Source organism: Myxine glutinosa, chromosome 2 (genome assembly GCF_964187855.1).
Source record: "Myxine glutinosa chromosome 2, kmMyxGlut1.1, whole genome shotgun sequence".
In the NCBI taxonomy this organism is placed as follows: domain Eukaryota; kingdom Metazoa; phylum Chordata; class Myxini; order Myxiniformes; family Myxinidae; genus Myxine; species Myxine glutinosa.
The window spans coordinates 271,215,619-271,233,138 of record NC_136262.1 but is presented as its reverse complement, the minus strand read 5'-3'; the positions used below and the strand labels follow the sequence as shown (position 1 = coordinate 271,233,138).

Genomic DNA, 17,520 nt, shown 5'->3' with positions numbered 1-17,520 from the left:
ACATTAACTCACAAATCAAAACATCCATGATAATACGATGCCATTAATTTAGAGATACAAAACCGGGGTAACTTCGGGTAAGATTAAGTTACACATCTAAACATCGATGATAATATGATGCCATTAATTTAGAGATACAAAACCGGGGTAACTTCGGGTAAGATTAAGTTACCAATCCGCTTCCGACTTTGACTTTCACCTACGGTTCCTCAGGTGAGGTTGTGTTGTCTGTGCTCCTCCATGATCATCAAAGTTAAGTAAGTTTCTCCCGATCGTTTTTGTTGAATTTTTACTGTTTATTTTACTGTGTATATGTTTACTGTGTGCTTATAGTTTGATCTTCTTTTGTAATTCGTGCAAATTTGTGTGTATTAGTTGGATTTTTCGTAACGTGTTTTGGGGCCCGGTACCCTCGAGGCCTGCCCACTTTCCTTGTTCGTCTTCTGTTTATTCACGTTCGCTCTTTCGCTGTATTGCTTTTTTTTTTTCACCTCGTACTTCCTACGAAACTCTTACCCTTTGTTTAATGTCATAAATGCAAAAAAAAAGAAAAGAAGAAATCATAACAATAATTTCCTTCTCTCCTCACGACCCCCTCCCCCACCCACGACCACGTGGTGTCTTGCCCCTCCCCTTTCTTTCCTTCATATCTCCTTCCTCTCCAGCCGATATTCACATTTCTAATTCTGTTTGTGAAGTATTCACCATACTCCTTCAAACCTTTCTCATTCTTTCTCTGATCCGCTTTCACCTAACTTTCAAAAATATTTATATATACAATATTAACGAAGAAAATAAAAAGGCAGCCCCTCCTCCCATACTAACAAATTGCTTATACACCTCCCTGTTCCTTCGTTCTCTGCTCCAGCTGGCTTGTTAATCTCCTATTATTCCGTTACTCCTTCTGAACCTGTTCGACAATTCATCGTCCCCCTCAGCCTCCCTGCCCTTATTTCAGTGAATTCACAGACAGTGTAAACAACAACAACAACAACAGGCATTTTAAGGCCATTTTCCCTGCTAGAGCGGGGGTTAGACAGCGTACACGGTTTTGTTTTAAAAGGTTTAACATTCCCCCTGCCGTGCTGTTTTCACTCGTCTCATACAACGCACTCTTCTTCTTCCGAAATCATTCCGTTTCAAAAAAAATTCAATCTCATTCAGCGTTTCCTCCCTACATTCTATAAACTCACCTTTATTCCACCCCTCGAACGTCTTCAAACGCGTATCTGACTTGAAATTATCAAGAAACCCAGTTTGTAATAAATGTTCGATTTTCATTAATCATTCAAAACTTTCAAAACTCCCAACTCACCCCTCCCCTTCCAATCTCCCCTCACCCCTCCCCTTCCAATCTCCCCTCACCCCTCCCCTTCCAATCTCCCCTCACCCCTCCCCTTCCAATCTCCCCTCACCCCTCCCCTTCCAATCTCCCCTCACCCCTCCCCTTCCAATCTCCCCTCACCCCTCCCCTTCCAATCTCCCCTCACCCTCCCCTTCCAATCTCCCCTCACCCCTCCCCTTCCAATCTCCCCTCACCCCTCCCCTTCCAATCTCCCCTCACCCCTCCCCTTCCAATCTCCCTATCACCCCTCCCCTTCCAATCTCCCCTCACCCCTCCCCTTCCAATCTCCCCACACCCCTCCCCTTCCAATCTCCCCTCACCCCTCCCCTTCCAATCTCCCCTCACCCCTCCCCTTCCAATCTCCCCTCACCCCTCCCCTTCTAATCTCCCCTCACCCCTCCCCTTCTAATCTCCCCTCACCCCTCCCCTTCTAATCTCCCCTCACCCCTCCCCTTCCAATCTCCCCTCACCCCTCCCCTTCTAATCTCCCCTCACCCCTCCCCTTCAAATCTCCCCCTTACCCCTCCCCTTCTAATCTCCCCTCACCCCTCCCCTTCCAATCTTCTCACCCCTCCCCTTCTAATCTCCACCTCACCCCTCCCCTTCAAATCTCCCCTCACCCCTCCTCCTCAAAGTTTCCTCTTAACTCCTCCACAAAGGTGTCTCCTCCCTGCTTCCTCTCCCTTCCAACTCATTCCTCCACCTCCTCCAACCTTTTACTTCCCTCTGGCCTCCCCTCCCCCACCCCTTCAAACAACTCCTCACTGATCCCTTCACCATTTAACCTCGTGGTTCCCAAACCCATGGTCGCGACATAAATGAGGGTCGCAAGAGTTTCCCTGAGGGTCCGTCGCAGGATGGTCTCGAAAAAAGAAATATTACACTGTTATAAGGGAATTACTTCACTGGCACAATATGAAGGATTATTGAAATAGTAATTAAAGTAGAATAGTTGTGGATTACCTTTAGCATCTGTTATGTTTGGAATTCACATGCTATAATTCATATGTATTTTATGTTTAGAATTCACATGCTATAGTTCATATGTATTTTATGTTTGGAATTCACATGCTATAATTCACATGTATTTTATGTTTGGAATTCACATGCTATAATTCACATGTATTTTATGTTTGGAATTCACATGCTATAATTCATATGTATTTTATGTTTGGAATTCACATGCTATAGTTCATATGTATTTTATGTTTGGAATTCACATGCTATAATTCACATGTATTTTATGTTTGGAATTCACATGCTATAATTCACATGTATTTTATGTTTGGAATTCACATGCTATAATTCATATGTATTTTATGTTTGGAATTCACATGCTATAGTTCATATGTATTTTATGTTTAGAATTCACATGCTATAATTCATATGTATTTTATGTTTGGAATTCACATGCTATAATTCATATGTATTTTATGTTTAGAATTCACATGCTATAATTCATATGTATTTTATGTTTAGAATTCACATGCTATAATTCATATGTATTTTATGTTTAGAATTCACATGCTATAATTCATATGTATTTTATGTTTAGAATTCACATGCTATAATTCACATGTATTTTATGTTTAGAATTCACATGCTATAATTCACATGTATTTTATGTTTGGAATTCACATGCTATAATTCACATGTATTTTATGTTTAGAATTCACATGCTATAATTCACATGTATTTTATGTTTAGAATTCACATGCTATAATTCACATGTATTTTATGTTTGGAATTCACATGCTATAATTCACATGTATTTTATGTTTAGAATTCACATGCTATAATTCACATGTATTTTATGTTTAGAATTCACATGCTATAATTCACATGTATTTTATGTTTGGAATTCACATGCTATAATTCATATGTATTTTATGTTTAGAATTCACATGCTATAATTCACATGTATTTTATGTTTGGAATTCACATGCTATAATTCACATGTATTTTATGTTTAGAATTCACATGCTATAATTCACATGTATTTTATGTTTAGAATTCACATGCTATAGTTCATATGTATTTTATGTTTAGAATTCACATGCTATAATTCACATGTATTTTATGTTTGGAATTCACATGCTATAATTCATATGTATTTTATGTTTGGAATTCACATGCTATAATTCACATGTATTTTATGTTTGGAATTCACATGCTATAATTCACATGTATTTTATGTTTGGAATTCACATGCTATAATTCATATGTATTTTATGTTTAGAATTCACATGCTATAATTCACATGTATTTTATGTTTGGAATTCACATGCTATAATTCACATGTATTTTATGTTTAGAATTCACATGCTATAATTCACATGTATTTTATGTTTAGAATTCACATGCTATAGTTCATATGTATTTTATGTTTGGAATTCACATGCTATAATTCATATGTATTTTATGTTTGGAATTCACATGCTATAATTCACATGTATTTTATGTTTAGAATTCACATGCTATAATTCACATGTATTTTATGTTTGGAATTCACATGCTATAATTCACATGTATTTTATGTTTAGAATTCACATGCTATAATTCACATGTATTTTATGTTTAGAATTCACATGCTATAATTCACATGTATTTTATGTTTAGAATTCACATGCTATAATTCACATGTATTTTATATTTAGAATTCACATGCTATAATTCACATGTATTTTATGTTTGGAATTCACATGCTATAATTCACATGTATTTTATGTTTAGAATTCACATGCTATAATTCACATGTATTTTATGTTTAGAATTCACATGCTATAATTCACATGTATTTTATGTTTAGAATTCACATGCTATAATTCACATGTATTTTATGTTTAGAATTCACATGCTATAATTCACATGTATTTTATGTTTAGAATTCACATGCTATAATTCACATGTATTTTATGTTTGGAATTCACATGCTATAATTCACATGTATTTTATGTTTGGAATTCACATGCTATAATTCACATGTATTTTATGTTTGGAATTCACATGCTATAGTTCATATGTATTTTATGTTTAGAATTCACATGCTATAATTCACATGTATTTTATGTTTGGAATTCACATGCTATAATTCACATGTATTTTATGTTTGGAATTCACATGCTATAGTTCATATGTATTTTATGTTTAGAATTCACATGCTATAATTCACATGTATTTTATGTTTGGAATTCACATGCTATAATTCACATGTATTTTATGTTTGGAATTCACATGCTATAATTCACATGTATTTTATGTTTGGAATTCACATGCTATAGTTCATATGTATTTTATGTTTGGAATTCACATGCTATAATTCACATGTATTTTATGTTTGGAATTCACATGCTATAGTTCATATGTATTTTATGTTTAGAATTCACATGCTATAATTCACATGTATTTTATGTTTGGAATTCACATGCTATAGTTCATATGTATTTTATGTTTGGAATTCACATGCTATAGTTCATATGTATTTTATGTTTGGAATTCACATGCTATAATTCACATGTATTTTATGTTTGGAATTCACATGCTATAGTTCATATGTATTTTATGTTTGGAATTCACATGCTGTAGTTCGTATGTATGGAAAACAGACGTCATGGTTGGTTTTGGAGAGTGGGAGGAGCTAAGGTAAGGTAAGATGGGGTCTTTGGAGGCCTAATGGGCATGCTGTGCTGTGTTGAGATTTGATGTGACCATCACCAACCGTTGACGTGACCATCAAGTAGGTTTTTTATTTATTTATTTTTTTGTATACAATATCGAGGCTCGTGTAAGGGCTAACATTAATCACAAAAAGACAAACTGACACATAAAACACAAGATAAAGGGAGCGGCCCCGGAGACCCAAAAGGCCCCGAAGAACCAAAAAGCCCCGAAGAACCAAAAAGACCCCAAAGACTCAAAAAAACCAAAAGACTGAAAAGACCCCAAAGACCCAAAACACCCGAACACCGAAAAGACCACGAAGACCCCAAAGACTGAAAAGACCCCAAAGACACAAACAAAACACCCCAAATACCCTTAAATACCCAAAACACCCAAAAGACCAAAAATATACCGAAGACTGAAAAGACACCAAAGACCAAAAAAAACAAAAATACCCTGAAGACCCTAAAAGACCAAAAATACTGAAAACACTGAAAAGACACCGAAGACCCAAAAGACCCTTGCATGCTAATGAGGGGGTGGGCTATGATGGATGACCAATCACAAAGCAGCGCTTTAAAAATCGCATATAAGCAGCCAATCTGATCTAAGGATTAACTGAGCAATTATAATCTGTGGTGGTAATGTTGATGGTATTATTGTGGTGAGTTTTACTCCAATCCGTAGTGGTCACATGTCAATGTGTCCAGCCTCTTCTCTTTGTCAGTCATGACTGCACTTACGCAGTAATGGAGTGAAAGCCTGTGTTAAGGCTCCAGTTTCGTCAGTCAGAGTTAAGTTTGACCTCACTGTGTGCCATGCTTCCAACATCCATCTCCTGGCACGATGTGGAGTTACAGCCAGAATGTTGACTGCATCCCATATTGAAGTGTGGCCCACTCTGAGGCTATGCTTGGCGATGGCCGACTTTTCAGGATGGTTATATTCAAATGCCTTACGATGTTCTTTGAGGCGTTGGTCCAAAATCCTTACGGTCTCTCGCACATACTATGCTTCACAGCTCCAAGGAATTATGTACATGACACCTGCCCGGTTGTCCACATCAGTCCACTCTGTCTTTGACCTTGCTCAGGGCCTGTCGGATGGTATACATGGGTCTGAAAGAACATCATCAAAATGAAAGAACCTCATAATGTCAAAGAGGATTTATTATTTTAATTTTTTTACAGAAGAAATAAAAATGAAAAGCTGAAATGTCTTGAGTCAATAGGTATTCAACCCCTTTGCTATGACACTCCAAATTAATCTCAGGTGCATCCAATTTCCTTTGATCATCCTTGAGATGTTTCTACAACTTTATTGGAGTCCTCTACATGTGGCCAATTCAATCGAATTTGACATGATTTAGAAAGAAACACACCTTTATATATAAGGTCCCACAGTTGGCAGGGCATTTCAGAGCAGAAACTCTACCATGAAGTCCAAGGAACTGTCCATAGAACTCCAAGATAGAATTGTGAGGCAAAGATCTGGGGAAGGGGATAAAATACTTTCCAGAGTGTTGAAAGTTCCCAAGAGCACAGTGAGTTCCAGCATTAGGAAATGGAAAGAATATGGAACGATCCAGACTCTTTCTCGAGCTGACCGTTCGATCAAACTGAGCAATCGGGCAAGAACGACCTTGGTCAGGGAGGTGACCAAGAACCCAATGACCACACCGACAGAACTACAGAGATCCCTGGGTGAGATGGGAGAACCTGCTGGAAGGACAACCATCTCTGCAGCACTTCACAAATCTAGACTTTATGGGAGAGTCGCCCGGATGGAAGCCGCCACTCCTGAGAAGAAAGCATACTGACAGAACTACAGAGATCCCTGGGTGAGATGGGAGAACCTGCTGGAAGGAGAACCATCTCTGCAGCACTTCACAAATCTAGACTTTATGGGAGAGTCGCCCGGATGGAAGCCGCCACTCCTGAGAAGAAAGCACACTGACAGAACTACAGAGATCCCTGGGTGAGATGGGAGAACCTGCTGGAAGGACAACCATCTCTGCAGCACTTCACAAATCTAGACTTTATGGGAGAGTCGCCCGGATGGAAGCCACTCCTGAGAAGAAAGCACATGACAGCACGCCTGGAATTTGCAAAAAAGCACGGGAAAGATTCTGAGAGCATGAGGCAAAAGATTATTTGGTTTGATGAGACGAAAACCGAACTATTTGGCCTGAATGCAAAGCGCTACGTCTGGCAGAAACCGAGCACAACTCATCACCCATCTAACATCATCCCCACTGTGAAGCATGGTGGTGGCAGCATCATGCTATGGAGATGCTTTTCAGCGGCAGGGAATGGGAGAATTGTAACGATAGAGGGAACAATGAATGGAGCCAAATGGGGGTGGGGAGGGAGGACAAAGCATGGAGAGGACAGAGAGTGCGAGACAAGAAAGGATATTGAGGTGGAAGAGGCCAGAAAGACCAATGACTTGCCTTCTATGGCAAAGAGATTGACCCATTGACTCAGCTTAATCGCAGGAGATTCCAATGATCTTGAAAACATCGGACTCTTGAAATCACTTATCATTGAAATCATCGGAAGACCCAAAACACCCTGAAGACCGTTAAAGACCCTGAAGACATTAAAGACCCAAAATACCACAAAAACCCAAAAGACCCTGAAGACCAAAAATTCCCCAAAATACCCCAAAGATCCTGAAAACCCAAAATACACCAAACCCAAAAGACCCTGAAGACCCAAAAGACCCCAAACATTCCAAAGACCCTTAAATACCTCAAAAACCCCGAAGACTGAAAAGATCAAAAAGACCCAAAAGACCCCGAAAACCAAAAAGACCCCGAAGACCCAAAATACCATGAAATCACAAAATACACCAAGGACACAAAAGACCCCAAAGACCCAAAACAACCCAAACACCCAAAGTAACCCAAAGACCCAAAATATCCCAAAGACCCTTAAAGACCCAGAATAACCAAAAGACCTGAAGACCCAAATGACCCAGAGGACACAAAAGAGGTCCCAAAAAATCCCGAGGACACAAAAGACCCTGAACACCCAAAAGATTCCCAAGGACTCCGAAGACCCAAAATAAGAGTAATTATGTCTCATACATTGGAGTTGTAGACAGTGGCTTGCAAACCGAGCCTCAAGGTCGGTGTTCAGAAGCATAAAAAAAAAAATACAAGGCGCAGGGAGCGCACAATGATATTCACTGCACGTGATGTGCAAAGCGCGCAGAGTAACCCGAGTGTTCATTTATGTCTGTAGGATATCTAATAAATAAAGAAAATATAAGCACACCTGACACGAGTCCCAGGCTTCAGACTTTGACATGCTCACGAGGCTGTACCATCAAAAACTGCTCCAACCCGTCATTTTTGACAGGCTTAATACTAGAAGGTAATGATCATTATCAACCACTCCGTAGGTAATGCTCATCAAGATCTGTCCAGTATGTAATAATCATCAACATCCATCCAAAAGGTAATGAATAATGATCATCAACATCCATCCCACAGGCAATGATCATCATCATCCGTCGCATAGATCATTATTATCACCCTCATCATCATCATCCTTCCAATAGAAGCACAGAACATCATAATCATCCATCCCATTGACTATCGTAGTAAAATAAGTCAATCCTCTGTATGTGTGTAGGTATGTGTACGTCTCCTCATGATAGAATAAAAAACGGCGAGCCATTCTCCCCCAAATTTTGCATTCATGGTTGGGGTACAGAGGGTCAGGTAATGGTTCTCTCCCAGCGGGAGTTGGTAGTGAGGGTGGAGAAATGATGCCAATTGTGAAAGCAAATCCTCTCGCTCCCGGATGGGGGAGAGGTGGAAAAGGAGGGTAGGGGTATCTGGTATCTCAAATTAAAATCCAATTCTCGTATGATGAACACCAAACAAAAAGTTAGAAAACTAAAGGATATATGGTTTACAAAAAAAAACCTGATAAAACTATATAAATATAAGTCAATATCAAAATAAAAACCATGAAAACTCCACTATTCAAAAGGTTTAAACTCAATAAAGGAATAATTAAGTGAAAAATCATGAAAACTTACAAAAAGAAAAACAAAATTAGCAAGTTACCCATAAAAAATAAATAAATAAAACGTTGAGATAATAATTAAAAGTGCAAAAAACAAAAAGACAATATAGTAGCAACACACAAGATTAAAAATGGACAATGATTAAAATAAAAATTAAATAGTTCAGATGTTAATATTCAACAAACTGACAATGAATGGAATGGAGGATTGTTTATATGACCGTGTTTGAGTTTGTGGAACATCAAATTGTGCAGATTAAATAATAAAGATGGTATAAAAGACAGGATAAAGGTGAGACGGAGCTCGTTGAAGGAAAAAGGGCAAAGTTACCATCAGTGGAGAGCTGTGATCCATCGCGATGACCGTGCGGTTCACCGTGCGAAGGAGTTGCACCATTATGAGTTGTAAATGTGGTGAAGTTTCACCCTGTGGGATAAAATAATAACTTTTGACATTGGTGAAAACACTCATGTAAACGTTCATCAATAAGGAGTCAAAAACTTCAGGTCAAACAATTAGCGCAATTAGCATCATGTGTCTAATCCTTGTTAACAACAATGTAAGAGGTAAAATAGAACACTGAGCATTCTTCACCTGTCCTTGTAAGGAGATTTGCTTTGCATGAGATCGCCTCATATGGGACACAATATGCGACTTTCGAAATAACGCATTCATGCTAAATGAGGCCTTTTGCACACAAATTGTGTGTGCGTTTACAGTCACTCGGTTCTGCCTGCCGGGCACTTTTAACCTGCCATTTACAAGCACAACATCTGTAATTAATTAAATTGATATATGTGGGACTATTACATGCACAGACCAGGAATCAAACCAGAGGACCTGGGTTCGATTCCTAGTCTGTCCGTGTAATTTTCCAAAGATATATCAATTTAATTATTTATAATCCTGTTCATTTATTGAATTGAAAAGTCCTGGTGTTGGCTTAGTGGTTAGGGTGCCGGCTTGGGATCCTAGGATCCTAGGTTCGAATCCCGGTCGATCGCTGAATTAACGCCAGGGGGGTTGACTCAGCCTGTCATCCTTCCGAGGTCGGCAAATTGAGTACCAGCTTGCTAGGATGAATGATCCTGGTGTGTACCCCGGTTAGAATAGGTACACCATATCCCTGCGCATCGTAAGAGGCGACCAAGGGTTGGCGTCAGGAAGGGCATCCGGCCATAAAAAACATTGCCTCAAACAGGGAACCATGATTGTCATGGGGCCCGCAAGGCTAACCCCTGCTCTAGCGGGGGAAATGGCCTTAAAACGATCATTCATTCATTCATTCATTCATTTATTGAATTACATCTGTAATTGAAATATTTTTTAACTGTTTGAGTGATTAATTTTTCCAGTATACATTTCATGCACAGATTTATCCCATCTCGTCTTCAGTTGTCATACCCTTCCTCCCATCCATGGTACACTGAATCTTGTGATGAAGCAGTTGCCCAGAAACAACTTGCCTTCGCCTCATGGAAGTCAAATCCAACAGAAGGCAATCTCCATTCCTTCCACAAAGCTCAGAACAAGTGTATGTCTACCCTCAGCAGACACAGGAAACAATATCTCTCAACTCTCAAGACTGAACTTTCAAACCTGTCTCCCTGCTCCAAATCCTGGTGGCGTCTGGTCAAACCACACATGACAAAGCTGAATGCATCAAACTCTGTGTTTGCCTCAAAATATTGTGTCCCAAACCCATGTCTCTCTGTACCCACCTTACAGTAGGACACTGTTCACCTTACCCAGGTGAACCCAGCTGCTCCTGGACTCTGTGCCCCTCTCTCCCGACAAGGTGGAGAAGTTTCTGTTAAATCTCAACTCTGATTCTACAACTGGACCAGAGGGCATCAGCCCATGGGTCCTAAAATCCTGCTCTGCCGCTCCATCTCACCCTCTCTCTGTTCTCTTCACCCTCTCTTTTTCTGCCAAGCCAGCCGTTCCTTAACGGTTTTGAATGGAGTGCTTGCTCGAATGCTTAAACTACTTGGCGATCTCTCCACAAGAAACTTGGTAAATGAATACACATCCAATGTTCTTGAGACCAGACCATAGAGAGACTGTAATCTACATACTGCAAAGAGGAATGAACCATCCTGCAGCTCCCGTAATGAGCGGGTGTACTAATAAATTAAAATGTCGGTCAGTGGAGTCAGCCGTCGTAATGACATCATAGACGTAATGACGTAACAGGCACAAAACTGCCGCTACTTTAATATGTAGAAGATGATATACTTTAACTTCCAGTAAGTTTGCAGTCACTACGAAGGGATTAGTGTTACAATTAGATTTACTATAATGTTACCGTTACGTTATCATTATTTCGAAAATTATATAACTATCAAAAAAACCGAGGCCAATTCCCTACTTCCGTGATTATTAATATTAGTGCCGAACACCGCTAATCATTGATCATGAACCATACACCGCTTCAATCCATCAACTTTGTATTCAGGACATTGGGATTAAAGTATGATGGTTATATTTACTATATTATTATTACTAGGAAAACGATACTACTGAAACGATACACCACTTGTTAAGAAACCTTAATTAATATTTCCGAAGTGGTCCGAAGACGAGTCATAACGCCTAAGGCCTATACGCACCATATTGTTGGAAAAGACGTAACGCAGATGGTTTCGATATTTGATGGTCATTTTAAAAATCGGTTTGTTTGTGTTTCACACTGAATGAAAAACGTAAAGGTAGAGCATGGCGATTGTGATATATGACAGGTTCGACGATATGTTCGGCATGAATGGCATATAAATCTAAATGGCGGTGTGTAGAGAGTCAGCCGCAGCACCACCGTAATGACATGAGACGTAATCACATCACCCTGTCATGTGAGTGACCAGATCTTCAGCTCTGATTGGTATACGTTTGAGGGGACATACATACATACATACATACATACATACATACATGCATGCATACATACATACATACATACATACATACATACTTATGGACGGACAAACACTGTTCCAGACGGATTTGCCCGATGGGCTACACCATAAAAATACTGATCAAATGAAGCGTCATACTTGTCGAATTATGATGTCATAACGAAGGCACCGATGGCATCATCATTAAAAAAAAAAAAAAAACACCTTTAGAGGCCATTTTTCCCCGCAAGCGGGGGTTGGCCTTTTTCGGGAACTGTGGTTGTTGTTGTTTTTCGGTCCCCTTTTTGAAGCAATGTTTTACGGCCGGATGCCCTTCCTGACGCCAACCCTTTTTGCCGCCTTTAACGACAAGCAGGGAATTACCAGTGAACTGGTACTCAATTAGCCGACCTCGGAAGGATGACAGGCTGAGTCAACCCCCCTGGCGTTAATTCAGCGATTGACCGGGATTCGAACCCAGGATCCTAGGATCCTAAGCCGGCACCCTAGCCGCTAGCCCAACACCAGGGATAATCATCATTAATATATATTATTCCCCATGGGGTGTTGTAGTGAAATTATACCAAAGTTGAACCCAGGAGTGATACTCGCTTAAGCCACTGAGGGGCGTTTATAAGACCCGGGACATCCGCGACGCGGGGCCACTCCTGTGACATTTACTATGACATGTAGTCCGTAGTCTTGAATGGTATGTACCCGCACCTATATGCTAGACTCGCTTGCTTTGACTATTATTATCGGTCCTTTCTATATGATGCCAAGATCCTGATATCTATTGCATGATTGTATTTTATACAGGATGATGTCAGAGATCTAATTGTGATTAAACCAACCTGTGGGACAAAGTTGTGGACCTGATTGATTTCCACGACATTTAATCACAATTAAGATCTACGGAAATGGCAGGACACAAGATGATCAACGTACCGACACTCGGCGCCGACCCGCAAGCTGAGGATTCGGGCTCGGAGTTCGCTCACTGGCTCAAAACGCTGGAGAACCAGTTCGGCGCCCAGGATGCCGTTCCCACCGCTGACACGAAGCTGTCTGTGCTGCAAACCAAAGTCGACCACCGCGTCTACAGGAGCATCGCACGATGTACGACGTACGATGCCGCCGTGGCCGAACTAAAGCGACTTTACATTAAGAAACGGAGCGTGGTGTACAACAGGCATCTGCTCGCAACGCGGCGTCAACAGCCAACCGAGTCGATCGATCGCTTTGCCCAGGAGCTGCGACACCTCCTCGCAGACAGTGCTCAAGAGGTACGGACACACGAGCAAGTCCAGGACGATCTTGTCCGAGACGCTTTCGTCTCTGGGATCAGCTCTACAAATCTGAGGCTCAGACTCTTGTAGACAGCTGACCTGACATTCGCGGAGGCCCTACGGGTGGCCAACGTTTACACCGAGGCCCGGGAACAATCTACCGCTTATGACCACGCACGGGTCGTTGCGGGGACTACTCAACTCGCGCGACCGGAGAGGGCTACCGCCGAGGATACGGGTGCGGACTCGACTACGGCCGAGCCCCCGGCCGCTCCCGAGGTGGACTAGGATTCCGGCCTGGCAGCAGCTACCGCAGCCAGGCCAAGGCCTGAACGAAACGCGACGTGTTACTTCTGTGGCAATCGACAGCACCCCAGGTCGGCGTGTCCGGCTCGGGAAGCCATATGCCATTTGTGTTCTACTAAAGGACATTTTGCAAAAGTCTGCAAGAAGACCGCGTGGGGCGCACGAGCTCGCGCGACCTTGAATGGGCTTATCGCTGAGCCAACGGACCGAGCACAGAGCGGGGCGCCTCACCCGGCTTTGATGAGCTGTCCTCCTCCTCGCGGGCCCCTGGCTGCACGCACGTCCTTGGTGAGAAACATAGGGCCGCCAAAACAAATGGCGCGAACGCGATCGGCCGCGGAGCGACCGACCTTGACTGGCGTTCGAACGCCCTCCTCAAACAAACAACAAGCTTCTGCTCTGAAAGCTCCTCCTGTTTTGCAGCAAACGCTGCAAGTGACACGAGCGCCATCTGACGGCGGCTCGTACGAACTACACGCTCTTGATCGAGCACATGAAAGTACAATTGACTGCGATCTTTCGCACGTGACACGAGCGCCATCTGACGGCGGCTCGTACGAACGACAAGCTCTTGCTCCGGCACGACCAACTATGCATTTGGCACGGGGGCCCTCCGCGGGCTCCTCAAACGCCCGGAAAACTGCAGCCCGTGTGGGATCCACACGAGAGGCGCAATCTTCTCGCTTGGACGGCACAATACCTGCCAGATCTTCCGGCCTTGATCAGGCCATTGTTCCGCTCTTGGTCGAAGGCATTTTTGCGCGGGCCCTAGTCGACACGGGATCTACGGATAGTTTTGTCAATCAGCGGCTGGTGCGTCACCATGGGTGGCCGGTCCTCGGGACTACACGACGGATCTTCATGGCCTCCCAAGGACTTAGGCTCAGCACAAAGGGGGAATGTCGATTTAAACTTGTGATAAAGGGACGTATGTTTTCCGATGTACATCTCATGGTCTTGCCTGCGTTATGTGCTGACATTCTGTTAGGACACGATTTTCTTAAGCGACATGGACGTTTGGAAATGGAGTTCGGAGGGACGGACACGCTTGCTGTGTGTGAGCTCGCGAAAATGGAAATTGAGCCTCTTTCGCTGTTCCCCAACCTGACCACTGACTGCACTCCTGTAGCGGTAAAATCGCGGCACTACTCCCGGGCAGACGCGCAATTCATTGCGGAAGAAACGGCCCAGCTCTTAAAGGACGGTGTTATCGAACCTAGCCGGTCGCCGTGGCGGGCCCAGGTCTTCGTGGTGCGAAGTGAGGCCCATCGCCGGCGCATGGTAATCGACTACTCACAGACGGTTAATCACTTTACACAGCTGGACGCCTACCCCTTACCGGGGATGGACGCGCTAGTACGACAGGTTGCCCAGTACTCCGTCTACAGCACTCTCGATCTACGTAGTGCGTATCATCAGATCCCCATCTCTAGGGCTGATCGCATCTATACTGCCTTTGAATCGGGTCAAAGGTTATACCAGTTCACCCGACTACCTTTTGGGGTAACGAACGGGGTCGCATGTTTTCAGAGGGCTATGGACGACCTCGTTACTAAGGAGAACTTGACAGATGTCTTTGTATATCTGGACAATCTTACGGTTTGTGGGTATGACCAGGGGCATCACGATGCTAATCTGAAGCGCTTCCTCGAGGTCACGCAGAAGTATCGCCTAACCATGAATGAGGCTAAGTGTCGTTACTCTCTACGCACGATAGATCTTCTGGGGTACACCGTGACCCATGGCTCAGTCTCTCCGGATAAGGAGCGTTGGCGACCTTTGCTCGATATGGCTCCGCCTAGCGATCGGGCTTCGCTGAAGCGCGCTCTCGGGCTGTTCGCCCACTATTCGAAGTGGGTGCAAAATTTCTCCGTGAAGCTCCGCCCCCTCGTGGCCTGCAACACGTTCCCCATGAACCCGGCCGCCTTGGCGGCCTTCGGGGGCCTTAAGGCCGACATCGCTGGCGTCGCTGTGGCGACGATCAACGAGAGCGAATCTTTCGTCTTAGAAAGTGATGCCTCGGATCATGCGATAGCGGCGACTTTCTCCCAAGGGGAGCGTCCTGTGGCTTTCTTTTCGCGGACTCTCACCTCCGCTGAGCGGAGGCATTCGTCTGTCGAAAAGGAAGCGTACGCGATCGTCGAGTCGATTCGGCGATGGCGACCGTACTTACTCGGGCGATGCTTCCAAATCATCACGGACCAACAAAGCGTTGCGTTCATGTACGACACCTTACATGCTCAACGTATTAAGAATGAGAAAATCATCCGCTGGCGTATCGAACTCGCCGACTTCTGCTACACCATCAAATACCGCCCGGGGAAGGATAACCTGGTCGCCGACGCCTTATCAAGGCCGGCTACGTGCGCGGGGATCGTAACTTTGGAGGGACTGCGCGCTTTGCACGACACTATGTGTCATCCAGGGGTGGCGCGTTTCACTCATTTTGTGCGTAGGGGTAATCTGCCGTACTCGATTGAGGACATCCGCCGGATCTGCCGTGACTGCGCTATATGTGCGGAACTCAAACCACGTTTTTACAACCCTCCCAAGGGGATGCTGGTTAGGGCTACTAGACCGTGGGAGAGATTGGCAATGGATTTCAAAGGACCGCTGCCGGAGTCAAGCAACTCTCGTTATCTGCTCACTATCGTTGATGAGTACTCGCGATTCCCTTTTGCTTACATGTGCAGGGATATGACGGCTGCCACGGTCATACGGTGCCTGCAGAATTTGTTTTCTATGTTTGGGTATCCGGCCTACGTGCATACCGATCGGGGTGCAGTGTTCCTGTCTCAGGAGGTGAGAGGTTATTTGCTCCAAAATAATGTTGCTTCGAGTTACACCACACCGTACAGACCCCAGGCGAATGGGCAGATCGAACGCTTCAATGGGATTATATGGAGGGCCGTCATGCTAAGCCTCCGGACCCTCGGCCGGGGTCTCGATAAATGGGCTTGGTCACTACCTGCGGCTCTGAACTCGATCAGGGCTCTCCTATGTACGGCCACCAACCTGACTCCTCACGAAAGACTGTTCCACCACCCTAGAAGCTCGGGTAGTATCCGATCTTTACCCAGCTGGCTCGCTGGGCCGGGTCCGGCCTATCTCAAACGAGTGGTGCGCACAAGCAAGTACGACCCCTTAGTAGATAAGGTGCAGGTACTCCAGGCTAATCCCGAGCATGCTCGTGTGATGACGGCAGATGGACGCGAGTCCACTGTCTCCGTACGCCATCTCGCCCCTTGTGGGGTCATCGACCCTTATAGAGATATCGACGAACCGATCTACGAGTCTATGGACTCTACCGAAGCTTCCTCTATGGAACTTATGCCGACACTTCTGTCGTCACATACACCCCTGCCTGAAGGCTCTGAGGTGCCCCCTCCGACACCTGCCTCCAGCGGCTACTCCGACGCAGGGGACTCCGGGCTTGGGGACGCCGTACCCGGTAGTTTCCGGACACGAGCTGGCAGGGTAGTTCGCCACCCCGACCGTTACGGGTGGACCGACTGACATGGAATGACGTCCCCAATCAATTAATGCTGACGCGTGCTTGGAATCTGCCTAGCGGCAGGATAGTTCTAAAGGCGGGGAGAATGTAGTGAAATTATACCAAAGTTGAACCCAGGAGTGATACTCGCTTAAGCCACTGAGGGGCGTTTATAAGACCCGGGACATCCGCGATGCGGGGCCACTCCTGTGACATTTACTATGACATGTAGTCCGTAGTCTTGAATGGTACGTACCCGCACCTATATGCTAGACTCGCTTGCTTTGACTATTATTATCGGTCCTTTCTATATGATGCCAAGATCCTGATATCTATTTGCATGATTGTATTTTATACAGGATGATGTCAGAGATCTAATTGTGATTAAACCAACCTGTGGGACAAAGTTGTGGACCTGATTGATTTCCACGACAGGTGTAATTGACAATGAGCCATGATTCAATTTTTTCCATGGAGTGGTTTCAGAGATAG

The 17,520-nt window shown here is 43.9% G+C and overlaps 1 protein-coding gene across 2 annotated transcripts in view; it reads right to left on the bottom strand.

Annotated features, from left to right (window-relative positions):
* Positions 1–17,520, bottom strand: part of LOC137420545 (dedicator of cytokinesis protein 1) — a gene marked incomplete in the record, with an annotated part of 615,378 nt that overhangs the window by 333,703 nt on the left and 264,155 nt on the right. For both annotated transcript variants that reach the window (XM_078772553.1, XM_078772554.1), the window contains 1 exon segment: positions 9,377–9,472. In XM_078772553.1, the coding sequence (XP_078628679.1) occupies positions 9,377–9,472 (96 nt within the window).